The sequence below is a fragment of the Arvicola amphibius genome, chromosome 13 (assembly GCF_903992535.2).
Source record: "Arvicola amphibius chromosome 13, mArvAmp1.2, whole genome shotgun sequence".
NCBI classification, from domain to species: Eukaryota; Metazoa; Chordata; class Mammalia; order Rodentia; family Cricetidae; genus Arvicola; species Arvicola amphibius.
This window is the reverse complement of record NC_052059.1, coordinates 1,060,714-1,074,550: the sequence shown is the minus strand read 5'-3', so window position 1 is coordinate 1,074,550 and position 13,837 is coordinate 1,060,714. Positions and strand designations below refer to the sequence as shown.

Genomic DNA, 13,837 nt, shown 5'->3' with positions numbered 1-13,837 from the left:
ATATATGCTCTGAGAAAGAGAAACAAACAGAAATTCCTCAAAGCCTCTCCCCAACGTGGCATGAAATCAGAGATGAGAATGTTTTGAGAGAAGCATTGTATCTTATGGCAAAAGATCAAAAGCAAAGCCACTGAAGACTACAATGCCATTATCCGTGGAACAAATAAGCATACAGTACTGTGATCAACAGCAGTGGTTTCAAAAGACCATAAAGAATGAAAGATAAAACAAAACTCTTTGTAGATATTTGATACTCTTAAAAGGCATACTTTGGAGTGATGAATATACTTCTCAGTAGAATAGGCAGAAGGATAAGATGAAAGGACAAATGGGACTTTCTTAACTCTGTCTATTAATTGTTTCTGAACAAATATCCTGAAGCAAGTGGAAAAAATTACTTTTGAAGAACCAGGATGATAATGGTGAGCACAAATATTTTATGCAATATCGTCTATGTGATGGGTTTTTAAAATGACTAATAATTAAGAATAAAGTTAAAAGTTGAAGATTATTTTCAAAGACTGGACATTTCACATAACAGAAATGATAGACAAAGATGAAGAAGAATAGCCTTACATAATGAACAAAGGCTTATGGTTGTATTTGACATCCCAGGTATCTACTTCCCAACTTTTACTAGTGCAAGACAAGTTTAGTCTTAGGACCATATTGCTTGAGCAACAATCCCTTCTAAAGATGTGTTCATTCTCTTGAGCTATAGAAACTTTAAAAAAAATCAGCACATTGCCAGATTATGACTCATAACACTGAAAAATCAGTTTAATAAATATTTTAGTAATAGAGAATGATTTTAGAGCTATCAGAAACACGGATTGGTACATAAACTGTTTACAGAGATGTAAGGTTTGAGATATACAACCAAAATACAACTAACAACAATTTTCTATTCTAATGGTTCCTTTTTTTTCTTTAAAGATAGGGTTTCTCCGTGTGGCCTTGATGCCTGTTCTGGAACTAGCTCTTGTAGACCAGGCTGATCTTGAACTCACAGAAATCTGCCTGCCTCTGCTTCCCAAGTGTTGGGATTAAAGGCATGCGCTACCACTGCCTGGATTCAATTATTTTTATTTACACAACTTTAGGTAAATAATAATAGTATAATAAAGACAATATAGCATTCAAGTGAATACACTGGCAGAGGATTGGGAGAGATATTCTAAGCTTGACAAACAACACACAACTGGAAAGTTGAATGTCTGTTTCAAGAATACTTCTTAGTTTCATCTAATATTCAGGGAAAGACAGAGTGGTAAATTATGACTCCTTTTCATTTGAAAAATATAGTTTCTATTTAAGAAATTCTGTTAAAATTGCTCACTTCCTGTGATAAGACTTTATGTAGCACTTGGATTTTTAATGTGGCAGTCTTCTAATGGATATACAAATATCCAAATTACCACAGAGCAGAAAATAATGCTCATAATATTAATATTTGTGATTAAACACAAAATTATATTTAAAATGCACATATATAAATATTGTCTAGATGAAAATGAAAAGTATTTTTTAACCAAATAATCAGTCTATTCATTTAATGTTAAAGCATACTTTGGGAAATAAAAAACATCTTTTTCCTGTTTCTTAGCTAATTCTAAATTTAGATATATTAATCCAAAGTAACAAAGCAAGTCTACTGCTCCACAACAGAAGCAGCTTAATTCACTCTCAAAGGAAGTTGATTTAGACTGTGAGTTGATTGTGGGTTGACTGGCTCATTTTGAATTTTCCTAAACAATTTATTCTATAATATGTAGAAATCTAACAAAGAAATTGCCTCTTTCAAACCTCATGACCTTTTGTGACATAGTGCGAAAGTTAAGTTTTCAGAACTCCTACGCAACACTGTTTCGTGAACACAGAGGCATTACACTCTGTGTCTTCAACTGCTGTCATTATAGCTGTTTGGGGGAATTAAATGAGATAATGAATTTCTTTAAAGTACTTCACATATAATAGGTTTTCCAAAAAGTGGTAGCTATGAGAATTCTACTTGGAAAGCTTTGTGCAACTGTAGCTCATACAACATCTACTATATTGCCTACTTTTGTAAATAAACTTTTATAAAACTCAGCTGGCTTGAGACCACATTCACTTTGGAACAAAGGTGGCTGAGTTGAGGTGCAGTCGGAGAGTTGTTGGCCTACAGAGTCTAACAAATGTTTTTAGTACTTCAAGAAATTTTGGTGATTCTTGGCTTAAACTGAAAGAAAATATTTGTTTAAAAAGTACATTTAGTGAGAACAATTTATCCATACTCAAAATAAATCACTGTGACTTAATACATTTTTTTTTTTATTTAAAAAGGTGGGATACGAGAATTTGAAGGAAGTCCAAGCATATTCTGAGAAACTCAAACACCAAAAGTCAGTCCATCTATTGGAACAGATTTTAATTGTTTAAGTAGTTCAATGATAAGCCGATGGCTTAGATTACTTAAGTAAATAGAATCTTATGCCTAACTTATTTCCTTTTCTTTCCAGGATTTCAAAGAGTTAGCCTTTGCACTTTTTTATTTAGTTATCTACCTTTTTTTTTAACTAGCAAAACCATTTCGGTTCCTTTATATCCATTTTTTTTCCTCATTTTTTTATTCAAGATTTCCATCTCCTCCCCTCCTCCTCCCCCTTCCCTCCCCTCCCTTCCACCCATACCCCGACTCCACCCCTCTCCAAAGACAAAGAGCCATCAGGGTTCCCTTCACTATGTTAAGTCCAAGGTCCTCCCAGCTCCCCGTAAGTCCAGGAAGGTGAGCAACCAAACTGACAAGGCTCACAGTGAGCCCGTCCATGCTGTAGAGTTCATGTTCATTGCCATTGTCCTTGGTTTCTCAGTCCTCCTCCACTGTCAGTAGGGTTATCTACCTTTTTTACTGAGAAGCAATTGACATGTAAAAGGTATGTTTATATAGTGTATTAACGTGCTGGACTGGGTATACATACATGCTTATGAAACCATCACCACCAATGCCACAGACATGTCCACAGCCTCCTGAATTGTCCTTCTAGTAAATTCCTTGTTCTTGATGTTCGTGTTAGATTTTGTAATAACACTTCCTATGAAATCTATGCCCCTAAAATTTTTACATGTTCAATGTCATGTGGTTGGCAATGAGTACTTATGTAGAAAGGGTTTACCTCAAGACAAGGCTCATTTTTAAAATCAAGTTTGTGTTATTGGTTTGAGAAGGACAAGTTAGGATATATATATATATATATATATATATATATATATATATATATATGAAACAGTATTTCAGGATTTGCCTGTTTTGCTCCCCCATCTTATCTCTATGCTTGTTATTTTTAATGTTATCAATAAAACTATGAAAATTGATGAGTAATCACCTGCCCCAAGACTCTACCAGCATTTAAGTATCAATTAATGAACTTCACAATAGAAATTCTTTGATATCTTGTTGCAATTTTTATAGTATAATGAAAGATCAATCAAGTTACTACATCTTCAGGGTATGTGGCCACTTCATTTACTCCCAAGCACATGGTATAACAAGTGTCTACTGTGGGAAGACTACAGAAGTGATGCCCATGCAATCTCTAATATTAGCACTCCTGCAGGAGAGATTGGTACTCCTCGAGAGAATGGCAATATCCTATTACCATGACCATCTCTGTTTGTTCTCTAGAATGCTGGTTCTCTAGAATGCTGGTTAAACCTCTGATGTAATTCTTTTGTGCAATGTGGAATCTTTATTTTCACCTCCATGACATGGCCTGTAAGCATTATGTGTCCATCCCTATTTTAAACAATTCCATCTGCTTTATCAAGTTCCATGTGCAGATTATACCTCGTGCACATGTCTTTGCCTCCAGTGTTTCTCTCCCAAGTATATTACATAATACTCTACTACACACATCCCTTTGTACCAGAGGGAGTCCAGGCTGCTATGCTCTGTGGCATACAATAAATGGATAAGGAAAAGATGTTCCATCCATTCATCCTAGTAACCCCTTGATAGAATTCCATCAGGATAAACCAACCTCTGACTCCATCTCCCTACTGTCTACTCAACTCTCCATCAACCACTCATGCACCTTGTTTAAGAACTGACAGTCCTCTTCAATACCCACTTGAGACTCAGCAACTCTCAGGCTATGGTGGTTCCTTGCACTCTTGGAAAAACCCCATTCTTATGTTCAATCCACCCATCCTAACACAACACACTAAGTTTTATGCTTTATTATCAAAATTATGGTGCAAGTGGAAATCTTGAATTCCTGTTTCTGGCCATGATTACTTTCTCATTCTTTTACTTCAATCAAATATGTGTTTTGATCATATAGAGATCTTGAGCATCCTGTCTTCTTTTTATTCTTCTCTATTTCACCAGTTTCCATTGCCAGCCGGAGCCACCTGGCTTTCAATTCATCTGCTTTGTGAGTCACCCCTATTTTCCCATCTCTTTGTGTTTCAGCTCTCCCATTCTAAAGCTGGGTCAGTTTGAACACTGCCTTTCTTCTTTCTTATGTAAGAGCCAGGACAGTTGTTATCTTTCATGTGATTTCACTGTTAAGTGCATATTGTGAAAATTTGTTTGGATCTTTAACACTGCACTTGAAGTGTCTCTTTATTATCATTATTATTATGTATACAAATATATATATTTAAAATATATATATATATTTAACCAAATAATATATTTGGCTAAATCTCCCCGATTTACTTAAGCTTCCCATTTTATTGTGCCATTTACTTCAATGTCCATCCACTTCTCACTACCTGACAGAAATAAAATTCAGTGAGGACCCATCTTTCCCATCCACATCCATTCTTTATGTTAAAACTTTATCATAAAACATCCCTTATGTGGGATGTTCTTCTGGAGCCTGTGAATATGTGTTGATTTTATTGGTTGATGAATGAAGATGCTTTGGCCTACAGCATGACAGAATATAGCTAGGTGGGAAACCCAAACAGAGAATCATGTGAAGAAGGGTGGGGTGGAGAGAGTTGCCAGTGAGCTGCCAGAGCAGCAAGGTGTACTAGAGAACAGTTAATGCCACGAAGTCACATAGCGATACACAAATTATTAGAATTTACCTGTAAGAACTAGCTAGTAATAAGTCTGAGCCATCAGTCAAGCAATTATACTTAATATTAAGCCTCGGAATGAGTCACTTATAGGTCTATGTTTTTGTTTATGCTATAAAATGTTTACATTCATTTGATCATTTTGATTGTGTGTCCATATGACTGGAGTTCTCTGTCTGTGTGCAAATTTGTGCAATGACACATGTTAGTATAACCTCTATTGAGTTTTCTCTTTTTCAACTTGCGGATTGAGGACTGAACTCAGGTCATCAGGCCTGGATGGAAGTACTTTTAGCAACTGAGCCACCTTGCAAACCCATTTCTACTTAATGATATTTCTTGCTGAGTTTGCAGCAAAACCGTTACCTTTTTGGTGTTGATGTAGATATAATTTACTCATGAGATTCTCTGTTCTTTCACCACTGTTATTGTTTACCATCTGTTTTCTTGATGCCTGTAAGCATGTAACCTAAAGCTATTAGATCAATGCCATGTCACAGCTATTCCTAGGCAATGGAATTTAGGATTAAAGGGATTTTGTTACAGGAAATAGAGCTCTACAAGTAGCATGGGGTTTATAAATGACTCCATAGAAGTTTATTAACATCTACATAGATGCTTATATTCAATATATGCATTGAGTGATTCTTTTTCAGAGAAGTTTGTGTGTGTGTGTGAACTTAATTTTTTACTAACCTGTTCCATTACTAATGTGTTAGGGGAGTTTTGAGTACCTAAGAGAACTCAATTACAAAACAAATTGCTTTCTATATCAAAAACTTTCTTGTAACAAACATAATTAAGGTGTATCTGTCTGGTTTTAAGTTTGTTTTACTCATATGTGGGATTTTTTGAAGTGTAGCATCATTAAATTTGTATATCTCTTTATGCAATTTATGGGTCCCTCTACATCAATCCATTTTTCCATAAATATATGGCCATTAAATTGTGGGATTTGCTTTACACGTAAGACATTGGTCTTTGAAGATGATTAAAAATATTCAAAAATTAGACCTCCAGCTCCTTTACCAGAGTTGAGGCTCGTCCTAGGGACCCCAGATCATTGCCTAGACCAATTATCATCAGAGAGGCTTCACCCAGCAATTGATGGAAGCAGATGCAGAGATCCACAGCCAAACGTTAGGCGGGCCTTGGTAATTCCTGTGGAGGGGGCAGGAGGAAGCTTTATGGGAGCCAGAGGGGCCAAGAGCACCATGGGAAAGCATACAGAGTCAACTAACTTGGCCTTATGGGATCTCACAGAGACTGAACCACCATCCAGAGAACCTGCATGGGACTGACCTGTGCCCTTTGCACTTGTGTTGCTCATTTGTGGCTTCATCTTCTTGTGGGACTCCTGGCAGAGGGAGTGGGGGTTGTCTCTGACTCTGTTGCCTGCTCTTGGGACTCTTATCCTTGCTGGGTTGCCTCCTCCAGCCTCAATAGCAGAGGAGGTGCCTAGTCTTGCTGCAACTTTATACACTTTGGTTTTTTTTTGAGTACTTTTCTGAAGGGAAGGTGGAGGAAGTGGATGGGGAGAGGGACTGGAAGGAGAGGGGAGATGGAGGGGAACCTGTGATCAGGCTGGAAGAAATTAATTAGTTGATTAATTTAAAAATTAAGAATTAGGTCCAGTGAGATGCTTCATTGGGAAAGTACTTGCTGCCCAAGTCTAATGACTTCAGGTTAATTTGATGTGGTGCATGTAGAGATGTGTAATGACCAAATCAGGGCAATTAGCACATCCGTCATTTTAAACATTCATCCTCTGTGTGATTTGGCATCCTCAGCTCAGGTGTTAACCCCTGAGCCTCTGGTGCAGTGATTGTTGTAGTGGAACTTTCAGTTTACCCACATCCTCCCCCTAGAATGGAGCTGACTAGTCTCTTTCTGAGTTTCTGAACCTGGGATAGCTTACAGCAGTACAAGTATGCTACCACAGTATGACAAAAGGAGACAAAATGAGAGGTTGTTAGGAAAACAGAAAGATCTGGACTAAGGCTCAAAGGGCAAAGAAAGGTTACCTTGGCAACATAACTGCTGTGGCAAAGACGTTACAGGCTCACGGTGACAGGAAATGAGTCAAACAAGTGACCAGAGGAATCTCTTAAGAGGCAGATGATGAGTCAGCTCAGGAGGCAGCCAAGTTAGGCCCTTTACGAGGCTCCTCTGCTGTGAGCACTGCTGCACATACCTCCAGCGACTTACCTCTGCGAGGTAGAACTCATCATACTGCCTTCTGAAGTTTTCTCCCTTGTAGTAGTTGCTGGCTGCGACTATCACGTCCACAGTCACCATGCTTAGAATAAACATGTGGAAAACGGATGACCGCATCATTTTCTGAGGAGGCAAAACAGATAGGCAGATTCTTCATGAAGACACAAACCTCACCACTAACAGACATGTGAATGGTGATATATTTTGAGGGACAACACACCTATGGGACAATATGGCAGTGAAAAACAGTATTTCCAAGGCCACTGATCAGTGTCTTTCTTGCTTAATAGTGGGACCAAAGGAAGCCATTTCTTTCAGTGAGTTAAAGATGTAGAAGATCATAATTTCAGAAATCTTCAGTTAAAATTGGAAAATACATTTAATTTAACTTGTATATACTTGAATCTTGGACATCAAGTTGTTTTGACCTTGAGTTATTAATACATTGAAAAATAGTTTTCATGATGGTTATTCTGAAAAACAAGCATGTCTTTTTGGTATCAAGGAGGATAGTAAAAACATTTTGCAGATGGTTATAAAGTTGGAAAGAGGGAGAAACAGAAGATTTATTTTCCTTTATTGCTTACATAATCCTGAAGTGAATAATGACTGTCTGCTGAGCTTCTTAAGTATCTGGGGTTGTTCTAGAATTTTACATAGATTAACTCAATTAACGTTGATGTTAGTCCTAGTATGTTATTCTAAATTGATGAATAAGAAATTTGAGACTCCAAGAAGTTAAGTAATTTTCTGCACTGTCACATAAGAATAAGGTTGGACTCGGGATTGGGGATTAAATTGGGTCCAAGTCCATTTTCTGTATCAGAGTGGAGCTAACTAAGCATTAAAAACAGGTATCACGGTAGCTACCACGTGCTGAATGTTTATTATGTGTGAAGTCATTAATGTACATGTTAATCATCCTGCGTCTGTTAATGCTACATCTCTAAACAGTAGCATATGTGACATGTATTATACTCAGTGTTCATAGGACTTAGGTTGTTTGTTCAAGACCACACAACAGAATGCATCAGACCCAAGCTCCACCACTAAGTCTGTCTGAAGTCTATTCTGTGATTTTACTCCATTGTGAGGAAGAGATCATCTAAGTGGAGAAAAGAGAGTGTGAAGGCATTGGACACAGAGAGCCAACCACTCAGGACGCTCTGAGTGCTACCATATCGTCTCTTCCTTTATTGTTTTTTTTTTTTTTGGTATTGGAAGGAAATTTATTATAGATTTACAAATAGGAGAGAACTCATGAGAGCTTGATAAAGAGAGAGAATATGAATTTGAATGAGGCATGGAGCGAGAACTATGCCATTTCGTTTAGACATCGAGCTCAGTCCTGTGGCAGCTAAATCCACAGAGTGGAGGCAGGTGGGGAGTAAGGCTAGAGAAAAGCTTGCATAGGCTTTGCTAACACCCCAAAGCAAAACCTTTCCGAGTCAGAACATAGAAAGGCAGTCACATCTTCTCTTCCTGAGGCTTCTTTTCTTCCTCATACTATGGACACTGTGTGTCCCTGCCCTATGATCTGACTGACAAGTTCCTTAGCCGTGCAACTGAAAGAACCTACGTAATTCTCAGACTGAGACTGAGATAAAGAGACTGAAAGATGTCCCAGGCATCATCTCACCTAGCCTTCCCTGACAGTTGGGGGTACCCAAATTGTCTGCAGCTGAGACTCCACCACTTCCTGGTGTTGTACCCCTGAGCAAGCCACTTAAGCCTCAGGTGCAATCACTGCACCTCAGTTTTCTTCACAGTAAGTGAACACAATTTGCTGAAAACGTATATTACCATTTTTAAGTAAGACAACATCTATAAAAATGTGCTAATATACTGCAGGTCCTATAAAGACTTCTAGTCCAAACAAATGCCATTTTATGATCCAGATATGTTTCTGTCAGGAATGAGAAATTAATCACACAAGGCGAATGAGTTAATTATATTGGACATCTCTGAGCCCAGAACCAAGGAAGATAAACCAAAGTGATAAAAAAAAACCTAATAAATCTAGAAATGTCTGAACCAAGGAAAAAGTCAGTTTTCCATGAAGCTTCATGTCCTTCCTGGCAATTGAAACACTTTTCTATCTTTTTCTCTTTGACTTTATTTCATCAGTAATATAAAAATCGAATTAAAAAACTGCCAATCAACCTGTTTGTATGGCCATCAAGTTACTTTCAGGAACTACTGATCTTCATAACATAGATAAGGAAATCAGTTGTCAAATTTCTATTCTCGTTAGAATTTGCATTGTTATTTCCTCTTTCTTTGCATTGTGAGAGTTAAATTCCACGCCATTCACTTCCTTTCTATAGCCTTTTCAACATAATGCTCTATCAAACACACGTCACCCGATTTCTATTTTATTAGCATGACAGAAAAGCTACAACTTTTTCTTTCTGTTTCCTTCACTTTGGATTTAGGTCTTAAGTAAACTGTTATTACAGAAAAGTCCAAACAAAGCTTTTAGCCATGGCTGTCAAAAAACTTTGAAATTGGTTTTTTAACTGTCACAGCTTGGCTTTGGAGCTGTCATCATAATTAGGTTATTTTTTTTGTCTGAATGTCTATGTATCTCTGTTGGTACAGAGTCATTAAAATAATCACTCACAATGGAGTTTGATATGCTTTAATAACCGTGGCTTGGTTGACTTGCTCCTGCGTAATAACTTTCAATCATTAAATAAGGATGGGGGTGATAAGTGTTGTAGACACCAAATTTAAATATTCAAACTAGTAACTCTACCTTTAATATGAAAGCTAGTGACAGGCCACTGGAACTAATTCAGTCAAGCAGTGTTGGAAGCTGTCCGTCAACTTCCGTGATATAAAATGGCTGATAGTGTTGCATGTGCACACATTCTTGTGCTTGCAGGAGTCCAAGTCTATCCCTTCAGTTTTCACTTTCTTATGCAAATTAGCATAGAGAAAATTGTTGAAGTTGAAAGATCTCACAAAACACTATGAAACTTGAGGCTTCCACAGTTCTATTACTTAACATAAATGTAGGTTCTACCTACCATCTATTTATCTATACACACACACACACACACACACACACACACACACTTCCCATGAACATCCACATGTACAAATTTAAGTGTATGTATATATGTGTTGCATTTTTATATCTTTATACATGTAGTATAAGAATTTTCAGACATCTGTATTCAAGCTTTTTAAAGTTCCTTCATTTAAAATAACATTTTAGTTCACTTTTTGTTAAGTTAGAGGACAGAAGAGAAGTCTCAGTGTTTAAGAATGATTGTTGCTCTTCTAGATGATCCACATTCTGGTCCCCATACTCACACAAGGCATCTCACAACCTCCTGTATTCCAGCACCAGGGATTCCAACAGAATCTTCTGATCTCAATGGGTATATATACATATATACATACCCATATATACATACACAGACATAAATAAAAGTAAAAGTAGAACCACCTTTCTTTGAAAAATTTTCAGTTTTACTTTGCTTCCAAATCCATTTATTTGTATAAATTACCATTGGAGTTACAAAGACATGAAGAGACTTTAATAGAATCTTTCCCAAGGCATCAAAATCTGTCAGAAACACTAGAGACTTTCTACTCAAAGGGTCTCTGGATCAGCTGCACCCTTGAAGGTGCTTAGAAATGTAAGAATGAAGACTGCTTCCTAACCACAAAATATTGAAATCTGTAACTTTTACAAGGTCCCTAGGTGGTATCTGGTGTTATGTTCAAGTTTAAGAATTGGTGCAGTGGATAATACTCATTGATTAAGAGGATAAACTGGATTAAGTAGAATCTAACAAAAACTGGCTGAATATCATTGTTATAGTAGAAGCACTAGATCCCCAAATGGATGGCGTTCCTTCCCGTCCAAGTCCATGGCAAAGAACCAGTTAGACAAAAGGGTTTGCAGCATAAGGGGACTTTCTGAAGTAATGAGCTTTGCAAAATGGCAGGGGATGAGGTAGCTTCAAATGCTAGAAAAGAAAAAGGAATAACATTTCCTTAGTTTTCAGAAAACAATGCAATGCCACTGATGTCTCATTTTTTTTTTTCTCCAGTGAAAATGAGTTTTGACATCAGATCTGCAGCACATGATGAATTTGTATTGTTTTAAGTAACTAAGTTTATGGACATTTGTTTCAGCCACAATGGGAAACCATAGAGCACTGTCTATTATTTTGATGGACATCATCTTAAATTATTCTTTAGGGAAATGATTGAACACACCTGCCCTGTACTAAGTAAGACTTAACTATGGTCTCCACACAGGGTGACTCATTAGTAAGATACTGTAAATACTGTTGCTTCTAATGTAAACAACATTATAGTAACTGTATCTTTCATACTGCACTGTGCTAGGAAGTGCCAGGAGAGAATAATGCAATGGTGCAAAGGCCAAGAACAATAAATATAACTTTTATACTAGTTCAGAGCTGCAGAGCCCAATGGTTGAGTGCCTGTCTAGCTAGTATGCACATAGCCTGTGTTCATGCAAAAACAAAAGAGACAGAAAAACATTAGCTTTGAATCCCTTTGTCTAAGGAAAACCTTCATGAGACTATAAGTGAAGCTATGTGGGGACAGAGCTCCTTTTGCAATCAACATCAATATTAACAAGAAATTGTATCATGAGAAGAGGCAGTCTGTACTAGAGACCTTGGCCTGTGCCAAGCTTCATTTCAAGTACACTGATTCAATGGCAATGCTGATGCAATGACACTATTTGGTCCTCAGTAGTCTTGGCATGTGGTGTTCATGTCATCTCCCTTTATCAGGAAGAAACAGACTTCTTTGAAAGGATAAATAGTGTTCCAATCACATTAAGTTGGAAAGCATTCTCAAATGTTTTGGGAACAAAGCAGGTGTTCTTTGCCTTCTCTTGAGCAGTCAAGAAGCCCTTGACATGGCTCTAAATGCTAAAATAGATGCGAAACAGTATCTTTGCTAAGGGTTTGTCTGGGAATAAAAGGCAGAAGCACATGAAGCTTGTGCTTAAAAGCTGAAGACAGTTTGTTCTGTACAGAAGGATGTAAGATATCATAATATAATGGAATGTTAATTTTAAGACTAGTTAAGCCTGACTTGACCTCTCTATGACAATATTTTCTCTTCTAGGAAATAGATGCTGTAGTATCTACATATTTTATTGAAGCATGAATATAAACAGGCCTATTTAATGCAGTATGTAGCCTAGTAGACATCATGAACACTGTACTGGAAAATTGGAGGACTTTAAAAATACAGGTAAAATCAGTTGCTTATGGAGGAAGGTAAGAGAGATAAAACATAAGAGATTAATTAAAAGAAGTAACAAATCTTGAGACAGATTATGAAGATTCATAGATTTCTAAAATGTCTAAAGTGATCTTATCTTTGGTTGTTCGTTTATGTGTTTATGGGGAACAACTTCTATTAATTTTTAGCTAATCTATTTCCATGAAATAGTGCCTTTGAGAACCTTAAGATTCTGTAAAGCATCCAAAACAGTAAATCTGTGGTCTTAGAGTATGATATTAGAATATGATATATTGATGAATACCATATCTCAGAAGTTGAATCTTTCATTTTCTTATTGAGTGAACAAAATATACTACCTTGGTTAAAAATAAACTTTCTCCTACTAAACATTGCGTCATTTGGATATTAAATTTTGAATGTTATTTGAATTTTAAAATGAATAAATTAGAGAACAATGCATTTATAAGGTACAATTTTCAGAAAACATCTTGCAGATGATCTGTGAACATAAGAATAAGAACTTAAAAGAAACCCTGTCTCAACAAACCAAAAAAAAAAAAAAGAAGAGAACATAACAATGAGCAATTTCACAAAACCTAAAATAAATCTCCCATTCACAAGGGTGTCCTTACTGGGATGACATCTGCATACTAATGCTTCTATAATTTATTTAAAAATGGATCCACCCAATTCAAATAATATTATGTAATAATACTGAAAACAGACCAGTGAATTCCCTTCTAGAGTGTGTCTTTCTTAGTCACCTGTCCTTGGAGAGGCAGGACAGGATCCACTAGTAACTCTCCACAAGGATATTGAGTCTATGATACAACAAATACCTTCTCAGCTGCCATGCCTTAAAAGTTTTCTGCTTTTTTCTTTGAGAAAGAAATATAAAAGTGAATATCTGGAAATCAAGGAGAAGACTCTCATAAATCCAATAAATCTCTTGTCCAGAATCAGCCCACTATTATGTTCTTAAATTGTTATTTAATTAACTATCAATTAATATTAGTAGTCATACTATTATTATCAGTATACTTCAATTATCAGCTCTTGACCCTAGAATACAAGTTAGATTTTAATAATAAGAAACTCACATGTGCTGGGATGGGAAATGTTGCTAACCTGGGTTGAATGTTATTTTTAGCTAGTAATTTTGACATTTTTTTCAGTCTGTGTGGAAAAGTCTGGTGTGTAGTGGAGGGGCTGCGGGCCGGCTTCCCGCCGCCAGGCTCCCAGCCACCAGCTAGCTTATGCCCCAAAATAATTACACGGAAACTGTATTCTTTTAAATATTGCC

The 13,837-nt window shown here is 36.7% G+C and overlaps 1 protein-coding gene across 2 annotated transcripts in view; it reads right to left on the bottom strand.

Annotated features, from left to right (window-relative positions):
• The window catches only part of Nalcn (sodium leak channel, non-selective), a 240,345-nt gene that overhangs the window by 154,228 nt on the left and 72,280 nt on the right, over window positions 1-13,837 (bottom strand). For both annotated transcript variants that reach the window (XM_038310269.1, XM_038310270.1), the window contains one exon: window positions 7,279-7,410. In XM_038310269.1, coding sequence (XP_038166197.1) covers window positions 7,279-7,410 — 132 coding nt within the window. The remainder of the gene's footprint in view (window positions 1-7,278; window positions 7,411-13,837) is intronic.